This window comes from Bolinopsis microptera, chromosome 2, assembly GCF_026151205.1.
Source record: "Bolinopsis microptera isolate Bmic1 chromosome 2, MBARI_Bmic_1.0, whole genome shotgun sequence".
Lineage (NCBI taxonomy): Eukaryota > Metazoa > Ctenophora > Tentaculata > Lobata > Bolinopsidae > Bolinopsis > Bolinopsis microptera.
Window position 1 is genome coordinate 2978065 of NC_087073.1, and position 25131 is coordinate 3003195.

General features: G+C 39.1%; 5 protein-coding genes across 5 annotated transcripts in view; 3 read left to right on the forward strand and 2 right to left on the reverse strand.

Moving 5' to 3' along the window:
- LOC134811606 (polycystin-2-like protein 2) overlaps positions 1 to 3127 on the reverse strand; it is a 67395-nt gene extending 64268 nt beyond the window's left edge. Inside the window, exon 1 of the mRNA XM_063818580.1 lies at positions 3099 to 3127. The gene's annotated coding sequence lies outside the window, so the exon portion shown is untranslated. The remainder of the gene's footprint in view (positions 1 to 3098) is intronic.
- Positions 263 to 9197, forward strand: LOC134811611 (STE20-related kinase adapter protein alpha-like). Its single transcript, XM_063818585.1, has 8 exons — positions 263 to 339; positions 6750 to 6844; positions 6998 to 7106; positions 7294 to 7417; positions 7529 to 7682; positions 7812 to 7916; positions 8308 to 8394; positions 8754 to 9197. Exons 1-8 carry the CDS (start codon positions 306 to 308, stop codon positions 8979 to 8981), a joined length of 936 nt encoding a protein of 311 aa, XP_063674655.1. The 5' UTR covers positions 263 to 305; the 3' UTR covers positions 8982 to 9197.
- Positions 9198 to 9349: 152 nt separating this feature from the next.
- On the forward strand, positions 9350 to 16182 carry LOC134826547 (serine/threonine-protein phosphatase 4 regulatory subunit 2-A-like). The gene is made up of 8 exons (XM_063838945.1): positions 9350 to 9474; positions 9592 to 9850; positions 10566 to 10657; positions 13105 to 13170; positions 13407 to 13608; positions 13893 to 13996; positions 14578 to 14720; positions 15029 to 16182. The coding sequence occupies exons 1-8, from the start codon at positions 9350 to 9352 to the stop codon at positions 15031 to 15033; spliced, it is 996 nt and encodes a 331-aa protein (XP_063695015.1). The 3' UTR covers positions 15034 to 16182.
- On the reverse strand, positions 11102 to 12752 carry LOC134826546 (crystallin J1A-like). Its single transcript, XM_063838944.1, has 2 exons — positions 12562 to 12752; positions 11102 to 12258 (listed from the first exon to the last, which is right to left on the reverse strand). Exons 1-2 carry the CDS (start codon positions 12677 to 12679, stop codon positions 11192 to 11194), a joined length of 1185 nt encoding a protein of 394 aa, XP_063695014.1. The 5' UTR covers positions 12680 to 12752; the 3' UTR covers positions 11102 to 11191.
- Positions 16183 to 23836: 7654 nt separating the features above from the next.
- LOC134811614 (diphthine methyl ester synthase-like) overlaps positions 23837 to 25131 on the forward strand; it is a 56770-nt gene continuing 55475 nt past the window's right edge. The window contains exon 1 of the mRNA XM_063818590.1: positions 23837 to 23841. The gene's annotated coding sequence lies outside the window, so the exon portion shown is untranslated. The remainder of the gene's footprint in view (positions 23842 to 25131) is intronic.

Sequence of the window (25131 nt, forward strand, 5' to 3'; positions counted from 1 at the left end):
AGAGATTTTTGGCGTGTCTTACTTTGCCAGCCTTGTGCCAAGTCTCGCTGAAAATGCTCTTATCACTCATCGCACATTTTGATTTGTATCCACAGTTGCCAAAATTATGTTCAGATGTTGATTGTTGATATTCCTCACATGAAAATATACACAAGGCTCTGGCTTCAACTTACCTAACTGCTAACATGATTTCTAGTACTTCAAAAATGTATTTTGAATGTCATTGAATGTCGACTAAGATAGCAACTGCAGTTGTTTTTAATACTAACTAATTTATACTTGCAGGCATTACATGGCCTCATAGAATGATCCAGAATCATAATCTAAAACAAATTTTAGGTAAGTTGCTTTTATTGACACGGTTTAAAGGAAATAAGGTGGTAAACAATGGATTTTATGTTACATTCTTAGCATTATTTGTAAGAACTTGATCACTGTGCACGCAATTTTTTCCCTACTCTTGCCGGAGGCTAAAAGATCGTAGGGAATAAGTAATCGGGTTTGGATATATGAGGTGGCCCGATAGACCTGCGTTGTCGACAAAAGTCTGCTCCTTCGCAATATAGACCACTCCCCTATAATTATGAGTATAAAAGGAGGCTATTTTGCGTGCGCGACGCCAGTTATGTGTTAATTAATTACAGGCATAACAACCAGTTTTTGTTGCTTGACGACTGTTACACAGGTTTCCATAGGGTTACAATTTACTCTAATTCATTAATATAGCATATTAGTCATCTGAGCGGATCAATCATCAATATAAGTGTTACTTTAGTGAAACAAGCTTAATAAATTACGGAGTGGTAAAATTCAGCAAGTCAAAACAAATTAAATTATGATATCAGCTGATAAACTCGTGGTTGATTATTTAACAGTTGATCGACACTGAATGGTAAAAAGCTAATACATATTTGAGAACAGATGTTACTTTACATTTACATTCAAGAAGCAACTAAGATCAAGATTGCGGTATGCTTTTCAAGAATCCTATATAGTCCATGGTACTGTAGAGTGTCGAGTAAGCATCAAAATGTATTAGTTTATGTTAGATATAAATAATAACTAAGATGAGACAGAATATCTTATTACAGTCAATAAAGTTGGCATACGATGTAATAATATGACGTGACATGATACGCATCGTTAACACAAAACAAACCGTGCAAAATATGAAATGATCTACAACCAAACCACATACAGATTGACGGCGACACCTCAGATACGCGCAGAATTTTTCAAGTTCTGCACGCCTTATATTATGTAAACAATTATCATGTGACACATGCGCCAAACACCACTCTGGGATACAATATTTAAGTAGAACAATTACATTGTAGGCAGTAGGGAAATTTATCGTGCGTGGTGTTACCGCGAAATTCTTGTTCATTACCTATGCAGCCCCATGCCCAGTAGGTTCCCCTATTAGTCAAGGATCTGACGACATTCCCGTCTATATAACTTCCGCCCCGGGGTTTGAGACTTGGAATACCTCAAGGGACCCATTAGAAACAAATTTGGCTTGGGTAGAAATTTTGGCTATGGTGCAGTTTTGCGCAATTGACCACGCCCTTTTTTGGCGCTTTTGCAACTTTAGAATCAAAATAACTCCCGCTTCTAATTGGAATTAGAAGCTCAGCTTGGTTTTAAAGTTGTTCAGAATCATCACATTTAGGGGGGTAGAGCATAATTTTAAAGTCAACAGACATCGGGTTGTTGAGTTATGTGACCACACCCTTATTTACCCTCGCGAGTCGTGATTTTCACATTAAATACGAGATATCTCGGCTTCTGATTGAGCTACGTGCTCATCCTGGGCATTAAAATGTTCAGAATCATCAAATTGAGCAGGGTAGAGCACAATTTCAAAGTCCTCAGATGTCAGGTTGTTGAGTTATTAGGCCCCGACCTGTTTTTACGCTCTCGCGGGTAGCGATTGCAGCGCTTAAAATCAAAATAACTCAGCTTCCAATTGAAGTTAGGAGCAAAACTCGGGCAGAAAAATGTTCACAATCATCACATTGAGTGGGGTAGAACGTAGTTTCAAAGTCCTCAGACGTCAGGTTGTTGAGTTATTAGGCCCCGCCCAAATGTTTACGCTCTCGTGAGTCCCGATTCGACGCTTAAAATCAAAATAACTCTGCTTCTGATAAGAGTTAGGAACTAAACATGGGCATAAAAATGTTCAGAATCATCACATTGAGTGGGATAGAACGTAGTTTCAAAGTCCTCAGACGTCAGGTTGTTATTAGGCCCACACCATAGTATTTACGCTCTCGCGAGTCGCGAGTGGACACTTAAAATCAAAATAACTCTGCTTCTGATTAGAGTTAGGAACTAAACTTGGGCATAAAAATGTTCAAAATTATCACATTGAGTGGGGTACAACGTAGTTTCAAAGTCCTCAGACGTCAGGTTGTTGAGTTATTAGGCCCACACCATAGTATTTACGCTCTCGCGAGTCGCGAGTGGACACTTAAAATCAAAATAACTCGGCTCCTGATTAGAGTTAGGAACAAAAGTTGGGCGTGGAAATGTTCAGAATTATCATATTAAGTGGGGTAGAACGTGGTTTCAAAGTCTTCAGACGTCAGGTTGTTGAGTTATTAGGCCCCAACCTGTTTTTACGCTCTCGCGGGTAGCGATTGCAGCTCTTAAAATCAAAATAACTCAGCTTCCAATTGAAGTTAGGAGCAAAACTCGGGCAGCAAAATGTTCACAATCATCACATTGAGTGGGGTAGAACGTAGTTTCAAAGTCTTCAGACGTCAGGTTGTTGAGTTATTAGGTCCCATCTTATTTGTATGCTCAGGCGAGTCGTGAGTCGACGCTTAAAATTAAAATAACTCTGCCTCTGATTGGAGTTAGCAAGTCAACTTGAACATACAAATTTTTAGGATTATTGAATTGAGTGGAGTAGAGCGTGGGTTCAAAGTCATAAGGGATCAGGCAGTTCAGGCTGTTGAGTCACTAATACTTCTATTTATGATCTCATGTACTGATATCTGGATATTATCCGGTTGGAAGAGACAAGGACAAGTGCAAGTGAAACAAGGAAGTTAGGAGTAAGGGCAAATTTTCGGCGTCAACGCCATCTTCAGGCTCAAATTATTTGTTATATAGTAGTGTTGAAAGTTTTAATACTTTCAACACTACTATATAACAAATAATTTGAGCCTGAAGATGGCGTTGACGCCGAAAATTTGCCCTTACTCCTAACTTCCTTGTTTCACTTGTCCTTGTCTCTTCCAACCGGATAATATCCAGATATCAGTATTTCAATCATGAGACTAATAAACAGCGAACTACTCCGTTATTTGATATGATCTCATGTATCGAGTTCTAATACTTCTATTTATGATCTCATGTATTGAGTTCTATTTTTCTATTTATGTTTGACAAACTTACGTCGACCTTATACGATAAATAATGTGATTATTCTTTCTTGTTCCTGGCCAAGATGAATTGCTCACAACTGTGATGGTAAAAGTAGTTTGAAAATTAAATTAATAACCAGAAAAAGTAAGTTTCGCCCAGAGCAAACAGTGAATACTCTCTAAATCCCGTACAACCACACTCTTTCCCACTCAATGTGATAATTCTGACCATTGTTATGTCCATGTTTAGTTCCTAACTCTAATCAGAAGCCTAGTTATTTTGATTTTAAGTGTCGACTCGCGACTCGCGAGAGCGTAAAAATAGGGTTCTGCCTAATAACTCAACAACCTGACGTCTGAAGACTATGAAACCACGTTCTACCCCACTTAACATGATAATTCTGAACATTTCCATGCCCAATTTTTGTTCCTAACTCTAATCAGAAGCCGAGTTATTTTGATTTAAGTGTCCACTCGCGAGAGCGTAAAAATAGGGTTTCGCCTAATAACTCAACAACCTGACGCCTGAGAACTTTGAAACCACGTTCTACCCCACTCAATATGATAATTTTGAACATTTCCATGCCCAAGTTTTGTTCCTAACTCTAATCAGAAGCCGAGTTATTTTGATTTCAAGTGTCCACTCGCGACTCGCGAGAGCGTAAATACTATGGTGTGGGCCTAATAACTCAACAACCTGACGTCTGAGGACTTTGAAACTACGTTCTACCCCACTCAATGTGATGATTCTGAACATTTTTATGCCCATGTTTAGTTCCTAACTCTAATCAAAAGCAGAGTTATTTTGATTTTAAGCGTCGAATCGGGACTCGCGAGAGCGTAAACATTTGGGCGGGGCCTAATAACTCAACAACCTGACGTCTGAGGACTTTGAAACTACGTTCTACCCCACTCAATGTGATGATTGTGAACATTTTGCTGCCCGAGTTTTGCTCCTAACTTTAATTGGAAGCTGAGTTATTTTGATTTTAAGCGCTGCAATCGCTACCCGCGAGAGCGTAAAAACAGGTCGGGGCCTAATAACTCATCAACCTGACATCTGATGACTTTGAAATTGTGCTCTACCCTGCTCAATGTGATGATTTTGAACATTTTAATGCCCAGGATGAGCACGTAGCTCAATCAGAAGCCGAGATATCTCGTTTTTAGTGTGAAAATCACGACTCGCGAGGGTAAATAAGGGTGTGGTCACATAACTCAACAACCCGATGTCTGTTGACTTTAAAATTATGCTCTACCCCCCTAAATGTGATGATTCTGAACAACTTTAAAGCCAAGCTGAGCTTCTTATTCCAATTAGAAGCGGAGTTATTTTGATTTTAAAGTTGCAAAAGCGCCAAAAAAGGGCGTGGTCAATTGCGCAAAACTGCACCATAGCCAAAATTTCTACCCAAGCCAAATTTGTTTCTAATGGGTCCCTTGAGGTATTCCAAGTCCCAAACCCCGGGGCGGAAGTTATATAGACGGGAATGTCGTCAGATCCATGACTATATCAAGATTCTAAAAAAAAGTGCGATGAGATTGGATTTTGAGACTAAAAGTGCGATTTTCACGTGTCACATGCAGTGGCGAAATGTACTCCCCCACCCCCCACCAGCCTGCAAGATTTCTTGCCCCACAAATTATTTTCTATTTAAAAAGATTTTGCGAGTCCCTTTGTAAGCGAAATTGTAAGTATGTCGCTTTATGTCGCTCGATGGTTATTTCTCAGAATTGTAAGTATGTCGCTGTTATTTGGATCCATAAATAACGAAAAATTTACGTGCGTATTTTTATGAAGTATATGATGTTACATATTGTATAACTAATAAGCCTCTCGTAGCACGCCGGTTTAGGGCGCGGTCGCTTAGCAGCTGACTCCAGTTCGAGTCTCGTCGACGGTCATTCTTTTGGCAATTATTAATTATTTTACTAAAATTATCATCAGAGCAGCTTGTAATATACATTATCCGATAAATTATACTGTTCGTACTTCAGCTAGAGAAGACTGGCATTTAAGGATTTGTCCTGGGAAGGCCTCGTTCACACTGGAACATGTCAAATTATGGTAAACAGAGTTATCTGGTAATGTTTGTTTTGTTTATGGCTAGAATTTAGAATGGAATCAATGTGATGAGGATCCAGAGTTAATTACCTGCTAGGATTAATAAGTCAGTTCTACAGTTGAAGAGACCCTTTTTCAAACTTTTAATGAAGAAATATTCACTATGCCTATGGCAGTATCAAGTATATTCTGAGAAAGATGGAGTCGACTGTAGCCAGGAACAGTACCTTGAGATTTTGACCGTTACCGGACTTCCTTTAATGGTAACCATGGTAACTATAGTAACCACTGTGAATCTTGATCTTATAAACCGAATAATATCGACAACAACTAGTATCCTTTAAGACTTAGAAAGTACAGAAAAGTAAGCCGTCAGAGTAACATAACCAGTAATAATTCAAAACAATCAATACCAAAAGTTCAATGACCATGAAAAGTCGGCTTGATGATAAAGACGAAATGGCCAGCAAGATGAGGAATATATGGGGCCGTTGCATGGTAAAGAAAACAAGAATAAACACACTGAAAAGCGATGAAAATGCAAGCGCGCGACCGAATATGTAGTGCTGAAAGAGGGTGCCGAAATCTTGTGGTTAAACTCGCGATTGCGAGGTGAGATTTATATCAAATCATCAAAATCTCTCAACAATTGAATATACTTCGCGCGCAGCGAAGTTGTTATACTATAACCACGTGATCTCACAATCTGATCTAAAAAAATTATGTGAAACGAATTTGAAATGACGAAGTTATCAAGTATTTTGTGTATCTCGTTAACAAAATTGACTGGGTGATTATGTGACACGACAGCCTTAACGATTCCCATAATGTTTAACGGGGTGGTTAACGGGGTCACCTTATCACGTGATTAGGTAAGCCAATCACCTGATCACACGTAATGAATAAACTCGTTATGCTTCGTATCTCGGTGATCTGAGAAGCTACAACTCTCATTTTTTCAGGACAAACGTAATTCGAACGGCCAAACACAATTCAATAAAATTTGGCTCGATCCGACTATCCAAACTATCAAATAAATGCGAGAATGAACCTTAATTTTTTTTAAATGAACACGAATATTTTTCGATTTGACAATTTCCTCGAACCAGTGGTAGTAGTAAGTCATACCAGAAAGAATTATTTCAATTGGGCACTCAGTGACTGAGCTATTCATGCCAGCGTATGGGTACTGACTTTTGGCCCACCCTGTATAAGCAGACCTTAACATTGATAATTGATTTATTAATTTCATGCTTGAATGTTTGTGTGATTCCAGCAATTTCTAAGTAAAACTTCATTACACATTTCAGGTGGAGGAAAGCTAGACACTTACAAAGAAAAAGTGAAATATCATCAGATTGTCGACTTAGATCAATTAAATGAAAAAGAGTTCGACCTATGCCTGGTATTTTAACATTATAGTTTTATCAGATCCTTTTTTGAGTTGAGTTTATTTTTTTATTTCCACTCTAATGGATTGTAAGTTGCAACATCTTTACAATTTGCACTTAAAGCATAGTTTTCACTGACTTGCATCTCTTATTTAAAATCTCTTTAGAAAGAAGTTCTAGTCACACGCTCTCTTGGCTGTAAAAATTTGGCTCAATTTCATGAGATTGCTTTGAGAGATATGACTCTTTGTTCTCGCTTTGGATCCTCTAGTTTTGGTATGTTCCTTCTTTGAAAATTTGATTTATTCTATAACATTGCAAACATTAAAGTTTAGTGATAAGTACCATCTTTTTATGAATTAGCATGCCAAAGAGAAATGATTTTATAGGGCACGAATTCTTTGACACTTTACATAATTATTATTATTGAACGTAATTCATGCTGTAATGTGCCCATTTACAGCGAACGGCACATGCAGAGATGTGATTGAAGGAAACTATAAACTTAGCGAAAGTGTTTTATATTTCGTGTTAGATGGAATCCTCAATGCATTGCATTATCTTCACTCTCACCAAATAATCCACAGGTAAAATATTTGTAAACTTAATTTATATTGCGCCTTATATATATACACACCACTAATTTAATGCATGAATTAAGTGTGGACACATAAACATACTAACAGCACTTATCACAGGGCAATCCAGGGAGATAACATCTTGTTAGGTAACCCCGTCCTTCTGAAGGGACTTCAGTACTCTGCACACCTCAACAACCACTCTAAATGTCACACCTTACCTCCCGGTTTGGAAAGCAGATTACCCTGGTCTTCTCCTGAAATGATCAGACAGGTTTAAATATCTTTGCTTTATCTGGTTTGAGAAAACAGGATCGCTATGACATTTCAGTATTGTAGATCTTCGAGTTAGTTCCTTTGTTAGATCTTGATATTTCTTGATCTTAATTATATTTGCACTTAGGACCGTGGTGGTTACAATCACAAAACAGATTTGTACAGTGTTGGAATCACAATTCTGGAGTTGTTAGCCGGATATGCCCCTTTTGAAGGGTTCCCTAATACAAAGGTTTGTGACTCATTTTACGGTGGTTTTTAATTTACAGTTACATTAAGGGGGACCTAAGGGACAATTCACATAATTAGCCAGGTTTTAGCCATTGTAGATTATAGAGCCCTCTCACCCTCAATAACCACTTTACACATACCTGTTGTGTTGAAATTACCCACTCCACCCTGTCTTACATTGTATGTGAACGGTCCCTTAATAGTAAGGATCACTGTCTTATCTTGAATCTTGAAGGAATCGAAGATCCTGGTAAATGGATGTTTCTATTTATACTAAACTCAATATTGAGTCAATAAAATATCCATAATGATGAAAAGTAAGGAACTCAGGAACTGTCAGTTAATCGAGGTTAACGGCATCTGAACAAGTTTTAACATGTGACATATTTCAGATATATTTGATGAAACTGTCCTCTCAAACCATGCTTCCCTTCAGCCGCGGATCTGGGCCTAGTTCTATCTCAAAACGTCTAGTCAGGGTAAACGTTTAATTTCACTCTAATCATGAGTTATGATAACATGGTTATGTGAACATGTTAGTGTTGCAACTTGCAGACCATGCTCTTGAGAAAATAACCCTTTTCCAGAATAGAATCACATATATTTGTCTTACTTGAAGTCAGCTGTTTTATTAAAATTATCATTATTTGGAACACAGCCAAAAGGAAGGTTTCAGTTATATCATGATTTTCAGAACACGCGACTTTTAAGCATCGACCCATTTAAGTAAGCAGCTAAATTTCCACTCTGAATCTCGTTCTGTCCGTCTGACGTTACCCAGTATTTCTTGACAGAATGATGAACATATTCCTGTTCCTTGATTTAATTAACTTGGCAGGTTATAGACAAGTGTGTGCAGTACGAGCCTGAAGATCGTTACGACGCACATTCCCTTCTCAAATCCTCTTTCTTTTCTAAAATGAAGAGCAAATCTTCGGACTTTAACCTTGAACTTTTTGACAAATACACTCAAAATAGGAAATCTGACGAAAAACTTAATAAACATAGCAATCACCTGTTAGATAAAAGTGATATCAATAACTTATCTTGCGATTGGTTATTTTAGATAATTTTAGATTTAAGTTATGTAACGTGTTTATTGTAAATATTTCCTTGTACATGCCACACTTTGTAGCCTGGAGTTCATTGACTTGTTTCTTTAGAAACTTATAAAGGTGATCAGGGTAGGATATTTAATCAATTATTTTTTGTTTTATATATTCACAGTTGATTTGGCAGTGTTAGATTTGTTTTTACTAATAATTGTCCATTCAAAAATCGATTATTTATGTTTTTCTCGGAGCGCAAATTCATATAACCAAGCTAATAAACTTCACATGCTTTTCTTACATCAGTTATTTTGTTATTAAAGCGCTTATTTTATGTTAATTCTTATTTCTGAAAATAGCATCTAACTTTTCTTCCTTCGATAGTATGACGTTAGTAAAGGATGAGGGTCTGACAGTAAATTTAACAGAATTCGAGAAGTTGACGGTAAAGACCATCTCTCCACCCCTCGAGGACTATTTAAAAGCAATATCTAAAACGGGGGATACGTGGTGTGTTTTTTAGATGTTTTGAACGTAAACTTTGTGAGTTTAGAACTACTCAAGTAATTTGTAACTATTGTTGCACTTACCATTTATTCCATTCGCTCACCATTAACCTTCTCTCAGCTACAACTGGAACATAGTGAAACCGCTCTTAGTCTACAAACTAGAGCGAGTTCTGGATGACTTCATGGAGACAGTAACTGAGAATGGTGACGTTAGCGCCCCAACTCCCTCCGAGTTCACTTCCACAAAGGAAAGGTTGGCGGGACTATTGAACGGTTTTTACAGAGCTCCGTTCACTGTACAGAGACTCCTGGAGCTGCTACTCGAACCTAATAAACATTATAGGAAGTTTGATAAATATGCCCGAGGGCTGGAGAAGGTATGACATTTTATTACTCATTTTAAACGTATTTATTTGTCCCGGTGTCCATGCAGCTCCATCTTCTGCTGAAAAACTGCAAAATATTCCTGTTATGTGTCTATTATTTTGAATACACTACTAGCGATCACAGTGTGTTATTAGCCAACTCTTTGGCGAGGAAATGTCAATTTTATAATATTACAGCGGCCAAATCAAGATGATTTAAATATATGTCGGAGCGAGCAACTTGAAATTGAATTACACTCCATTTTTGGATTAACTCTTGGAAGATTGCATAATGCCCCCGTTTTCTGTGAGACCCCTGGCATGTGCTGTGTAACTGTCAAAAGGCTAATGTCGATTAAAACGAGACTGGCGAAAGTGTTGTATTCGGTAATTATTACGCAGCGCGCAAGGACAAATTTTAATGAAGAGAGTGTTTTTCGGTATAAAAACTGCGCGGCGTAACCGCTATAAAATTAACTTCACAATAAGTGACCTAAGCTGGGCTGGGTCTGGATAAATGCCAAAGATTCTTATCTTCATTGGTCCGTTAGATATGCACATAAAATATATTCACTTATGGCTAACTGTTACGTATTTCATAGAGGAACTATAACGTATAATTTACGTCATATATTTGACCCACGGCCCACCCTTAGCCGAATGTCCATAAATTAGATCCTAGCAGTGTTGTTTTGAAGAATACCGCCTTCACTGGACATTTTTTCAGGTGTTATCGGTGGTAACAACAGTTGATCCGTTCCCCAAGAAATCTCCCTCTCTCCTTCCCAACACAGTATTGAACGGAAATGGACTGATGAGGTAATCTCTTAATCTAGCTATGACGTCACAACTCACTACTCTCAAAGCGGTTTACACGCTCCTCCATTCACGTCATCTCACGTTTTAAAATATCTCATTCAGCATGCTTTGTGATACGAGTGACTTTAGTGGGGCGGCTGAGCCCTTTCAAAAGATCACTCTTGAACTCCACAAAGGTGTGTATCGCAATATCCGGAGATCGACCTTTTTTTGGTAAGATTGCTTCTTTTGTGGTGAAGGGTAGTTGACGACTTTATTTCCGCGTCAGCTTTTTGAGATTTGGAAATAGACAAAATGTGCATCGGAACTATTTTGATAACAGTGGAGCAAGCTTGCGCAAGGGTTGCAAAATCGAGAGATTCTACTTTTCAGCCTTATAAGAGCTGGATATATTGAGCACCACGTGTTTAAAATTTATCTAGATTCTTGATATTCAAATTCATGTTTTAACAAATGCATATTAGATAATCTACAAAGCTGCTACTGAAAAAAAATCGTGAAAATCATGCGATATTCGAATTGATGATCTCAGATTTAAGAGAAAGCTTGGATAGCTAAAGAGAGTATTTTCTCTGAATGAGTTGTTTTCTCTATCCATTCTCTGGGAATACCATCAATCCCGTACTTAGCCCCACACATAGCCCCAATAAAGAAGGCTCTGGAACAATTGCAGCCGCCTGCTCCTATCGTCTTCCTGACAGCCTCGGTATATGAGGTAGAAGTAACGGTAGCATGAATTGCTCCCTGAAATGATGAGGGATTGTTGCAGGCCGGTCCAAATTCTTGAATTACAGATCTGGAGTGACCCCACATGTTGGAAATGGCATCTTGGATTTCGTGGATACTTCTCGAAGCTTTGGGGTGCGATTCTGCAATTTCGTGTTTGATACTCATGATGTCGTAAGATGGCGATTCTATGAGATGATTTACAATTCTTGAAGCTGTCATTGCAAGTTGGGTCGCTGTTTTCCATGTTGTCATTGTCTGAATGACTTCATTTGAAATCATGTCAAAATTTGGATCTCCAGCGAATTTGAGTGATATTGGCAGGAGAAGACAAAATCCTTCCGTCGACCTCATCTTAGAGTCCCCATATGGTTTCTTATCTTTGTCACTTTCGTAGGCTTTGAGAAAATTGATAACAGCTCCATGGAAATACTTTCCCTCATGGGGTGCATCAATGTTTTTCGCCTTCAACTTTTTTGCGAACTCTGCAAAAACTGTTGCATCGTACCCGTTCGTGTTTTCTGGCCCAAACGATTTCTCCAACTCCTTGCAAATACTATCATAGTCATATGCACCCTTCTCAGATTTAGCTATGGCCGTTAAAGAAGCCTCTGCAATATCCCAATAACAACTATTCTCTCCAGTAGGCAGGGAGTAGAATGGACATTTGCTCTCAGGTAAAAATTCTGGGGTCTCCTTAACGTGCTCAATGTAGGTCTGCAAAGCTTTGTTATCATAAACCCAATGGAGTGGTCTAGCAGCTGCGTCAGCAACAGCTGCTCCGACAACTGCAGCTATTTTCCGTTGTTTGACCCCGTCTAATTGCTGTATCTGCTCAATAAGAGTGGATATCCTCTCCGATCTGCCCTTCTGCCCTGAGGTTTTATTTTGTCATGGTTAATTGTAGAACAAATGTATGAACTATAGAATGTCAGTCACGGGGCCCTAGGCTACGTTTATAAACATTTCATGAAATAGATTTAACCATGATCTATACAATTGCTTGTTTTAAGAGTCATCTTAGTTTTGTTTCTAAAATATGGCTGGTAAAGGTCACTTTTAACCCACAGCTTCTGACATGTTATATTTTTGTAGTCTAAAAAATACACAATACATAATATAACCCTTCATGCCAAACTTGGCTACTCGACAATTAACCAACTTTCTACATCACTTACTTTCGGCTTCTTTAAGTGCATTCTGAAGTGGTGAAAGGTCCGTGTCTGTGCATGCGACCTCTGGTGGTTCTGTCGATGATAAAAAGAAGCAAGAAATCAAACATACAAGTGCAAACATCTCAGCAAGAACGTACTGTAAAACACAAAGAGAAAATGTATCTACTTTATCTAAACGTACAGAAAGTGCGGTCGTCAAAAGTTGATTTGCTTATCTGTAAAGCTAAGTGTCACGTTACATAAATTGTGAAATACTGATAATTCAACTAATCTGCTGCTTAATACGATTAAGTGTTGCAACGATTAATTAAGTGTTCCTTGAATTTTAATAAATTCTGAGAAAAAGAGAGCTTCTGAAAGTTGATTACGCTAGGAAGAGAATGTGCAGATATAATATATTACATATAATATGTTTAAGAATGTAATCTCCTGTTACCTAGACGCAGCTACAAATGTACTATGTACTTCTTCTTTACAGATTAGCCTATGCTTAGGAACTGTATTTTAACAGGTTTACAGTTTTCTTTATCGAGCTGTTTATTTCAGAACTGTGTCTGAAGATTTTGGCAAAAAGCCAAAGCCATTAATGAACGGAGAAATGGAAAACAAACCGTAAGTTTGCAACAGTTAATAAGTCCATTGTGTTATTATAGTATTTTTTGGTAATATTCAGTATGTATGCTTACTTACTTTAACTTGTCAAGGTCTACTCAATCATTAGAGTGGTCTGCTCCAGTATAATGTACTAGTAGTGAAGATGTAAAACTGACAATTAGACACACACACAGTCACACACACCCAGCTGTAAGATGTCAGGAAACCGAGTCTTTATATTAACTCATCCCCAGGGAAGACTGTAAAAAGAGATCAAATGTCACCGAGGAGCGTTCTCCAAAACGAGCCAGGGTCCACGATAGTTCGGAGGATGAAACTATGATATCTGAGACGACAATGCCGGACGAGAACAGCCATCCAGAAAGTCAGGATATGGACGAAAGTGGGGAGAAACTCAACGGCTCCCAGCCCCATGAAGAATTATCAACAGCTCAGGTTTTTATTCTACTTGTTATTTTATAATATCAGTAAAATGATATTCAGTTAATGTTAAAGCTGTACCCGAATGTGTGCTCACTAGTTAAAGGATTGGTCGAAACTTGAAAAGTGGGTATGTTTTAAGCCTCCATAAGATTTAACTTCGTGGATTTTGCGTCAGAACTATGACTAATACTAAAATTATGATAATTGTTTTCATAAAAACATTAAATATTAAACACGATTTAACTATGTAAACTGTAAAAACACTGTTCCTGCTTTACCTACCGCTAATAATTCAGGCTGATTCACCGGATGTCACGGAGACTCCTAACTCGACTATAATGGAACCAGATGAAGTTCCTGCAGATTCAGACCCCGCCGAAACATTTCCCTCCAACAATCAGTTAGTTTATGAAATAAATGTGTTATTATCTCTAACTTCGCCTAGTACCCTGAATAAACTCAAATATTTGAGTTTTACGTTGTTTCAGGTGTTGTCTTCTTACCGGGTGCCTTTCTAACTGATAAACTGCTTTACGTTGGGCCTCTGGAAGTGAATTTATGAACCAAATATTAATACATTAAGACTGACAATTTTACGAGCATTCAATTACGCTGTTGAACTTCAGCAGGTTTGGTTTGATAAAGGTTCGGTTTGGTGGCTCTTTATTTCACCCGTTCATTAATAAGGACCACACAACCTAACCTATAACTGACCCTGCTTAAGTCCAGCAGCCTTATACACGCACCTCTCCCACCCAGTATCAGTTCAGGAGTAAAACTGAAAGATTATGGGCGGTCTCAGTAGAAGCTACCATGTGAGCTCGTCACAGCAACACGCCATACTTCAATATTAATACGAATCTACTTTCCATCACAAACTCAGCACTGCTAGTTTTCGGTGCTATTAAGTACCTCTGCCCTTGCAATGTATTTGACACCTCAATAAAAACCCCAATCAATAACAGCCCTCTCTCCCACCAGCACTAACGGAGAAGGGAGCCCTACAGAGGAGCAGGTGACCACCACATCACCCCTCCAAGAGGACCAGACTACACCGGACAAGGTGGACTCCTCCTCCCTCTCCGCCATCCTGTCAGATCACCCCTCCGACCACGGCAGGGAAGGTGGGTCCAGGGATATTTTCAATGTTTTAGAGTCAAACAATTAGCTCATATCACAATTAGCTCATATCACAATTAGCTCATATCACAATTAGCTCATATCACAATTAGCTCATATCACAATTAGCTCATATTCCAATTAGCTCATATCACAATTAGCTCATATCACAATTAGCTCATATCACAATTAGCTCATATCACAATTAGCTCATATCACAATTAGCTCATATCACAATTAGCTCATATTATCACTATCTGTTTTTGGAGTAGTCTCCCTACTCATATTGAATTAACAAATGCATTGTTTTCAGGATAAAGAAGATTTAGCTATAGAGTAGAGGGTACCCGCACTACAGCCCACTAAGACCGCACTTTATCAGGAACTATCATACAGGGACATAGTGTCTTTACACTCAATCAACTGTCGGTAATGTTGCACGGCTGCACGTGCAATAAACGCTCAACAATGTCGCGAGTCCGCCCTGCCAGCGACTCGTAAAGTCGTCGCGCGACCACTTGTCAATTAACAGCTTTAACAGTAGGAGGTTTAATTGTAGTTCCAAAACAAGACGCTTTGGGGTGGAACACGCTACGTTATTTTTGATAGCTGAACGGTTTGACGCCTTTATAATATGGAACTACTATTGAACCCTTCAACTGTAGTACTGTCTCTAAGACACAAGCTGAACAGTTTAATTACCTGTAACCTTTACAGAGCAACCAACTAATAGCGATCTGTAAAAACTGGGTTTTTAATGTGCCAACCGGAAAGTCATCCATTTCTGTTATAAAGCTTTGTCAATGTATCAAAACAGGAATCATCCGGATCATTGCGACCTCTGCTGAGTTCAAAGAGTCGGACCGGATAGCCTGTATCAGTTTAATCATTGTATTTTCTGTTGGTGTAACTACTGAACTATCACACTGTAAAACAGTTCCTTATCTCAACGTGTTCTTGAGTCTAATATCAACTCTAATAGTTCAAACTGTGAAGATCATACTAATACAAGTCTACAAATATTTCTCGCTTGAGAAAGGATGTTTTACAGTCTCTAGTTTTTAGGTAGGATTTCGTCCCAACATAACATCTTAAATCAAACCACCAAATATTCCTGTCAAATTGCTGCCTCAAAATGACCTGTTTTAACATGTCTATTTATTCGTAAAGTTGTTTAATATTTGCGAGAAAAATTATACGATGCTGTTTAATTGCGGAAAAGGTCGTGAACTGATAATATTAATTGATGGTTTTAAAAATGATGTCGATTGAAACTATTGGTAATCATGATGTAATTTTGAAACTAAGATGGTGACGGTTACAGTTAACCTCATTTTACATTTGAGACTCAGTTATGATAGAAGATAGACCGGTACCGATATAAAATGTTGAATATTTTATTATTTTTCAGTTTCTGAATTTATTTAAGACTTGCATCATAAACAATAAAGTGGTGTCGTACTATTGAGTAATTTTTGGTTTGCTTATCCCACAGCTGGCAGCGGTAGATTAAAATTCACAATAATTCAAATCGATGATGCCAACTCCTTGAAGTTGGGGTGGGCCTTGATTACGGTTGATTACGGTTGATAGGGGGAGGGGGTAAAAATTGAAAATATTGATTATGTAATATGTGAACGACCCCTTTTTAACTGTTAGTGAACTGACCCGGCGCGCGCTTATACTTTGTAGCAATTCAGCAATCGCCTCTGTGCGCGGAAAAGGATTAAATGCAATGTCAATATTTACCTGGCACGCCAGCCCCAATGCGCGGCCGCGCTTTTTTCTCGCATATACGTGAGACTGAGAGGAGCGAGCAATAGACTCTGACTAGCAGTAGCATGCTAGCTACAGTATGTATAATAAATGCAACGCGTATCTATTGCCGTTTCGTTACCTAGCTTGCTTGTTGCTAGTTTATTGCTCGCTTCTCTCACGTATATCAATATGCATAGAGGGAACTAACATTGAACATGGGCCATCCCAGTCTTATTATAAGTCAGGGTTATCGACAGTGAGCCGCGCGTGCCGACTGTAGGATGGTTTTTTAGCGCTAATTTCGGCCAGCACAAAATTCTTGAAACAAATGCGTATTGACTTTGAGTAACCTTCCCTTGAATTTGATCAAATTTTAACAAAAATTGGTTAGCTTACTCTCTCTCTGTTCTGGTCAACGGTTTCTGGCCTCTTACTAAAAAGATGGAGGCCTTATCACCGTGCCGGCGTACCCACAGAATGCAACTCCTGCTAGCTGCACGCCAGGACTCCCAAAGTAAATACGAAATCATAAAATAATAAATATCAATGCAACAGACCCCTGGAGTCTTGAAGCTGTCACTACCTGACTCAGAGCAAACCCACTTCCGTTGTAGTACTTCTGCGGGCAGACAAGGGACTTCCGAGCAAGGTCAAAGCCTGGGAGATATGTCTCTATACGGAGATGGGCCTAGGTTGAGTTCCTAGTATGGGATTTAGCGAAAGTTCCTGGTGAAGAATCCTAGAAGGTTACCTAAAAGGGTTTTCCCTATCCAGTCTTGTCGACTGTTCCACAAATTTGAAGATATGATTGTAGTTTACTGTTGTTAAGGTAGAGTTTACCAATTATCCTCATTTTGAACGTCATGATCTGGATGCACTTGCAGAGGAGGTGCTGGGATGTTTCTGCTTCCTATCTCCTGAAAAGTGTTCACAATCTTGCGTCTCGAAGTTGACGTTGTTCGCCACGTTTGTAACTGTAAGTTTATAACCTACCAGGACGCGCGCCGAGTTGGACTCGTCGACGGTAATTGGAACAAATATTTTACGAGTATCACCCGTTAACGCCACGTTCTGAAAATAAACTAGTGGGCTGTGACCTATCCTGAAAGCGACCATGTTAGCCATCAAAAAGTGGAGAAACTTGTATATATCCACCGTAATCTGCGCAATATCAGTGCATCTGACAATCGACTGGTGCAGATGCACGTGGTAGTTCTCTTTTACACTACCATATTAGTAAGATGCAGGAATGAAGAATTTTGTCATTTTTTAATTCGTAAACCTCGTAATGTAAAGGCAGACGCACGTAACGCACTTTACCGCACTTAAACGCACGAAAAAAACTTCACGAAATAAACGCACTTTTCCTGGAAAAGTAACGCACGAACCAACTATGGCCATTCCGGAGGGCAAAGAGAGAGACTGGGATATTTACCTTGGATACTGTGTTATGGCACTTAACTCGTTAAGAAACAGGCATTCTGGCTACTCCAGTAATCGCCTCGTCTTCGGGAGAGAGAACAACACCCCTATTTCTCTACTAGTGGATAACGAGATAAAGACAATTCCTATCGGTAAGAGCACTAAAGGCGCATTCGAACAGTACAGCTTGATGAAGAAAATCAACAGGAAAGTACGAGAAAATGCTGACGTAGACTTCCTCTACGTAAATGGTAAAGAACCAGCACGACAGAAACTTGTCAGGACCGTTCTTCTCAGCTGGAGACCTGTGTTATGTCCTCATCAATTGTCCCACCCACAAACACTCGATACGTTGGCGAGGTCCACTACTCGTCAATAAGGCCATCAATGATCATCTCTATGTAGTGGCTATAGCTCCGGGAAAGGAGAAAGTGATTAACATTAGTAAAATGAAACATTTCAAGAGGAATAAGTACAATACCGACAAATATCCTCAACTTTCTAGTCCATCGGGATCAAACAGTACACCTGACAACAACCTTTCCAGTGTCCCTCTACCAGCTTCCACTTTAACTACACTACATCCTACTAAGCACGTCACTTTCCCTTCTACATCGGACGACATTGACGAGGACGATCAACCCCTGACCCTACTTATTCCCAAGAAACGTAATACCGGAAGTGCCAAACAGCCAGTAACACTATTGGCAGATGATTGCCGCTCTGTCCCATCTCCTTCCAGCTCTACCGAATTCTTACCACCCCTAGAAACTCTGGCAGAAAGCAACAGTAGCACTGCTTCACAAGTTCCTGCAGATATAGAGTTACAAGTTACTGATTCAGATAACAGTTCCGTGATTTTCGACACCATTAGTAACGGAGACCCTGAACACAGAGAAAGTTATCACAGTGCTGGCAAGCACGACCGTTGCATTTATTGTGGGTATACTATGTTCCCCATTTACTATTATACCCCCTTTACTATTATACCCCCTTTACTATTATACCCCCTTTGGTACACGTTACAAGCCTCTTTCGTGCACGCGAAGCGTGCACTCCGGCAGGAGTTTTCCAGGCATTAAGACTCATCGGAAGTCGTTCAGCAGATTTATTTTTAGTTCAAAACATTCTAATTTGATGTCAAAGATGACAGGAATAAAAAATAGTTATGTTGAGATTTTTAAGAAATTTGCATAAAATACTCGCCAGCACTGTTATACGAAATTCGGTAAAAAACCCAAAATCGCCATATTCAGGTGCCTTAAAAACCATGTTAAAATTGAGTTAGAGATCTGAAATTTTTCAGGGCGTCTAGACGTTGACCAAATCGACTGCAAAAAAAGTTTCAGGTTTCAGGAGCATTGGGAAATGGGTTTTCTAGAACCCCTGTTTTACGACAGATTGTCGGGACATATACAGGGTGGCCCATAAGTGACTACCCACACGCAACCTCTTAATAACTCACGTAATTCGTCTCCAAATTGCACCAAAATTTCAGAGATTATAGATATGGGTCAAACTTAGATTTCCTGAAAGTTTCGTAAGCCACGCCCAATTACAGTGGGCGTGGCGTGACACTCCCTCTTTTTCACTATTGTCTTCATAAAATGAGAACGCTTTAAGCTAAGAACTCCAAATTTTTTGCACACATTTGGCTTGATAATTGAAAACCTTTCCCAAAGTTTCAAGTTCATTGGTTAAAATATGGCTAAGTTATGACCATTTCAAAACTCATCGGATACGTGATCCGAGCACTCAGTCAGTGATCTCGTAACTTGGTTAATGGCCTGTTTGGCTCACATGCACCGCTTGATTGGTTGCAGCCTGCTTATGGGCCGGCCTATACAGCTGACAGCACCTAAAACGCTATCACAAGAATTTATGGTGGTGTCACCATTTCAGGGCTTGTTAGCCCTGCTAGTCACAGGTTCCTTACAATCAATAAAAATGGTTCACTATCCTCCCTTTACTGCAGAACAACGATTGTTCGTCTACCTGAAGAAAGAAAATGGGGAGTTCTACCCTCAGATTAAACGACAATTTCAGATGAAATTCAACCGACCACCCCCTTGCCGGAAAAGCTGCTTTGACATTCATCACAAGATCAAGTTTACGTTTTCTGCACACGATCGGCGAAGAGTCGGCAGAAGACGAACTGCGAGGACTGTAGAAAACATCACGATGGTTGTTGGTGACGTGATGGACACACCTAAGATTGGCACCCGGAAACGAGCTCCTGCCTTAGACCTCAGCAGAACAACCCTTCAGCGAATCCTAAAGCAAGACCTTTCTAACCGGGCCTACCGAATCACAAAGAAACACAAACTTTTGGACCGTGATTTCCAATCGAGGATAGATTTCGCCAACACATTCCTTGAACATCTTAATTGAAATTATTGAATTGTTTTTGTGTGGGAATTTTTATTAGTTGATTTCATTTATTGATTTATCCTAAAAATTTGTGTTTTCCTTTCTAGCAAAGACATCATCGGTATCCAATCAAAGCCTAATGAACCTCATTAATACACGCTAACGCCTTACTCTTGATCAGATTGGGTGACGAGATCACTAATTGAGTGCAAATATCACTGACTGAGTGCTCGGATCACATATCCGATGGATTTTAAAATGGTCATAACTCAGCCATATTTTAACCAATGAACTTGAAACTTTTGGAAAAGTTTTCAATTATCAAGCCAAATGTGTGCAAAAAATTTGGAGTTCTTAGCTTAAAGCGTTCTCATTTTATGAAGAAAAGAGGGAGTGTCACGCCACGCCCACTGTAATTGGGCGTGGCTTACGAAACTTTCAGGAAATCTAAGTTTGACCCATATCTATAATCTCTGAAATTTTGGTGCAATTTGGAGACGAATTACGTGAGTTATTAAGAGGTTGCGTGTGGGTAGTCACTTATGGGCCACCCTGTACATACAGATATACATATATATTCAGGGATAGACGCTTTGCCAGTCAATTGTAGCCTGTATTTAAGTGTCCATAGATTCAAAAGTATAAAAGATACAGCCATTTCCGACCACAGGTCTTGCAAATGATTGTTTACACCTTAGTTTACATTGTATGAAAAATTATTTGACGTCATGAACACCCCTTGATGACGTCATCAAGTTAACCGTTTTTAAAACTTGATTTTTGACAAAGTAATAACTTTTAAAATTAATTTTAAACCATTAAGGAGTAATTTTATTCAAAATCTGAGGAAATTTTCATCTTAGATAATTGTTCAAGCATTCTGAAAATCTACCGGAAAGTTTTTCTAGCTTGCTCCTTCATAAAGATATTCGTCATTGAAGTTTGTGCTTTTTTGAAGAATTATTTTATAAAAACGTCAATTTTGCGATTTAGTATTCTCTGGTGTTGGGCCATGCCTTGGGTTGAAGAGCTCAGTTCTGCTTCCTATAGGTATAAATTGTGCATTAGGCTAGTTTTAAAGTTGGAAATCGAAAAGTTGCACACGTGGGGACACGCCCAAATTGATAGAAAATTGCTAAAATCACTGAAAATCACTGTTTTCGTCATTTTCTGTCAACTTTAGAGTGCCGTTGTGATTATAGTTCTTCTTGAAATACTTTGAAACTTTGCATGCTTATTAAACTATATATAAAACAATTACATGCAAAAATTTAAGGCGATTCAATATTGGATGCGCACGCAACGTTCGCTCAAAGTTTGCACGTGCGAAAGGTGACAATTTTGCTCATTCGTGATTTCCAACAAATTCTGCTTTGCCACGACAGTTTAATGTCATTATATATGAATTTAATGCCAACTTGAATGAGTATTAAGTGGCATATTCAGTCAGTGATCGACCGATATGCTTCCCTAAACACAAGGAAATGTTTTTAAAGGAAAAATTTCGAAATTGTTGAAACTTCCTCCTTATTAATGAAGATATCAGTTTATATTTCGACTTTATAAAGTACCCTGACATTATAATCAAAAAGAGATGATATTTTACCAAAACCCATAATCATGGGTAGAGTGGACCGCTGCCAGTGTCTCTCTTTCCCAAACAAAAGGAAATGATATTAATTTGATTGACCGTTCTCAAATGCAAAATGATACCGAGAATGAAATCGGTCGCTCGCTTTTCCCATTCATTTACAATTGTAATAGATTAAGAAGAACTACCCAAAGGCAGCTGTACTCGGCAATGAAGATTCAATAAACTTCAGCTTGTTCAATAAGTAATAACTACCACCCTTGTCCCTTACCCCGAAATACTAGGTATCTACCCGAACGCAACCCAAAAATATTTTTACAGCATCTGATTGATGTAATCAATCGAAACTTATTTATACAATTCGTAAGCCGTGACTGAATGGGAAAAGCGAGCGACCGATTTCATTCTCGGTATCATTTTGCATTTGAGAACGGTCAATCAAATTAATATCATTTCCTTTTGTTTGGGAAAGAGAGACACTGGCAGCGGTCCACTCTACCCATGATTATGGGTTTTGGTAAAATATAGTCTATGTAATAAGCGCCATGAGTTGGCACAGAATTTTTTGTCTCTGATTTTGATAAATTTGGTACCAAAAGTTGCCGTTATAACTGTGAATAATGAAAATTCACCGTGTAGCACGATTCGTTGAGATGTATGTGGGCCTCCTGTGCATTGCAAAAGTGTAATATGGACGAAAAATGGTTAATTTATTGCTTAAAATGCCTATAACTCCTAAAATATTGAATATTTTGAAATAATTCTTACAGAATCGTAATAAGTTTAATCAGACGCAACTTTTGATACCAAAATTATAATATTTAAAGCACCAAATTTTTCGAAAATTCTTTCAAAATTTTACACAGATTAAAAAATTCCTTTAAATCTTAAAACATTAGTACTAAAAGTTTTGTCTTGATGAGCTGATTACGATACCATAATAACTATGTGATAATAATTCAAAATGTGAAAGTTATAGGCCAAAAACTAAAAATTTGCGCGAAAAAAGCACGCGCGGCGAACACAGAACAGACGCCGTGTAGTATTTTTTCCGAAAATTGCTACACGGTGGATTTATTTTATTCACATTTTAGACAACTTTTGGTACCCAATTTATCGTAATCGGAGAAAAAAAGTTCTGTGCTCGCGCTTGGCGCTAGCTTATTACACTGACTAATAACTTAAGGGACAGGAGTACAATCAACCCTCCGGACACTTTCTCCTCTCACTTTTAGCGAATAGATGTCGAAATTCCTTTCCACTTTCTCAAATTCTAGAAAATGTTACTGTTCTAGAACATTTCCACCTGGCTAAACTTTGCAAATATTTAAGCCACTCATGCTTGAAAGCCATTGTGGGGATCGTGATCAGGCTGTTACTACTTTGGACCAACAATTAGTATCGTCTGGTTGGTACGTGTGTTCTCTGTCCTTTGTTGTTGTTTTAACCGCTACTTTCAGAAATTGCATGGAATGCAAACCTTCTTAGACTAAGGTAATGGAGTTGGTACTCATCAGGTCTCTAAGAAAGCCAACAGTGTGCTGATATGCACTGTCATATGTACTTCCTAGAAGCAGCACACGGCCCATTTCGGACTTGCACGAGTTATAATTATTAATGGAGTTGGATGCACGTCAAGAAAAGCCGCCAAATCGAGTTGGAGGTTCTACAGAAGTACAGAAGAGTTATCTAACTCTCAAATTGCTCTTCCACCCTCAGACATTGATCTGCCACCCACCGAATCAAAGGACTCATCTTCTTGGATTTAAGACTCACTGACCCTATTATTTAAAGAGAAATATGTAGACTTACGGACAGATAGATAGACATTTTGAGACATTTTGAGATCGGTTTTTGGGGGATGTCCTCACGGGTCTTAATAAGCCTTCAGCTATTTAGACCAGGTCCCGACTGTACTAGTCCCTAAATTATTTTAGTCCTTAAATTATTTCAGTCCTTAAATTATTTTATTCACATTTATTGTTGTTACTAAATGTGTTTCTTTCTTAGCCAACAAGCCTACAGCTATTGAGCTTTTAGATACCTTTAGTATTCATTTATAGGATTGTATGAGTGTATAACGATTTATTTTTTATGTATAAATCGTCTTCTTTTTATTTATATGGTCATGTGTTGCAGGTTGTAAGCTGATATTGATATATGTTTTAATTGTATAGGAGCTCTCGTCTCTTACGTTGGAAGAGAGCTGCCTGCGGGCCTGTGAGTGCCTTGTAACATCACGTGATCTCAGATCACATCACGTGATTCCGTGGCGTTACTTGACACGCGCGGCGCAGTCCTTTTCGGGGGTAAGAGAAGAGGGAGTCCTTTTTTTTTTTTTTTTTGTCGCGACACCCACTGACCACCGTCATATAGAGGTGGCGACCCTCCACTTGGGGAGCGTCCTACTGGAGTCCATCCATTTGCATTAAGCCCCTTCCCTGAGGGCCACTGGATGATAATACCTGTTAGGGTATCAGCCGAATCGGGGTTGCACCTCCGGAGATTTACTAACTTGGTCCCTAGAGAAGTTCTGGGTGGTTACCCTGGCCGCTCAACACCATGAAAGGATGACGCCCGTGCTGAGTAATGCTGGCTCTTGAGACTTGGTGAGGCATAGTTTGCTAATGGCGGTTGCTGGTGTGTTAACGTTTAGGTAATGTGATGGGTGGCGGGGAACTGTAACTTGTGGTGGCTGAGCTAAAAACAGTGGGTATGGTCAGCTGTATATATATCAGCGCGCGCATCACAAATGCTGTCAATTTTGGGTTTGAATGCGCTTGGCTCTCTGCGCGCGATCTACTAGCGTGTGGTTAATACATGTGTTCGCTGGGGTTGGGTACGTCTATAGGGCTGAATTGAGGATACCCTTGAAGCTATGTAAGTGTCGAAATGAGTTACGTGGGGAAGTAGTCGGATTTTGTTCTGCCTGTCTTGTTAATGTATTGTACCAATTTTTCAGGGCCAAAATTGCTTAAAATGTCCGAGAGTGAAATGTATGGGACTCCGAAAGTACATATCCTTACCATTGCAAAGGCCGGGCATTCGCTGATGAAGTGTTGAGCTGTTTCCCTTGCGGAGCCGCAGCGGGTGCAGAGGGGAGAGGAGGTGTGGTCGCGTTTGCTTAGATTATTCTTGAGCCAGTTCTGTCCGGAGCACATGTGTGTCGCCAGTCTGAGGTGGTTCTTTTCCCTGCAGGCTAATCTGCTGATGCCGTATCTATTAATATAGCTCTCTATCGGAGTCTTGGATTCCTCCTTCATCCCGTGGTTTTT

Bases quoted from the DNA above. Each gene is read 5' to 3' on its own strand.
- LOC134826546 (XM_063838944.1), bottom strand. From the start codon at position 12,679: ATGTTTGCACTTGTATGTTTGATTTCTTGCTTCTTTTTATCATCGACA. The intron at 12,259-12,561 runs GTAAGTGATGTA...ATAAAACCTCAG, and splicing joins TGCACTTAAAGAAGCCGAAA to GGCAGAAGGGCAGATCGGAG.
- LOC134811611 (XM_063818585.1), top strand. From the start codon at position 306: ATGATCCAGAATCATAATCTAAAACAAATTTTAG. The intron at 7,107-7,293 runs GTATGTTCCTTC...GCCCATTTACAG, and splicing joins CTTTGGATCCTCTAGTTTTG to CGAACGGCACATGCAGAGAT. The intron at 8,395-8,753 runs GTAAACGTTTAA...TTAACTTGGCAG, and splicing joins TCTCAAAACGTCTAGTCAGG to GTTATAGACAAGTGTGTGCA.
- LOC134826547 (XM_063838945.1), top strand. From the start codon at position 9,350: ATGACGTTAGTAAAGGATGAGGGTCTGACAGTAAATTTAACAGAATTC. The intron at 9,851-10,565 runs GTATGACATTTT...ACATTTTTTCAG, and splicing joins ATGCCCGAGGGCTGGAGAAG to GTGTTATCGGTGGTAACAAC. The intron at 13,609-13,892 runs GTTTTTATTCTA...CTAATAATTCAG, and splicing joins AAGAATTATCAACAGCTCAG to GCTGATTCACCGGATGTCAC.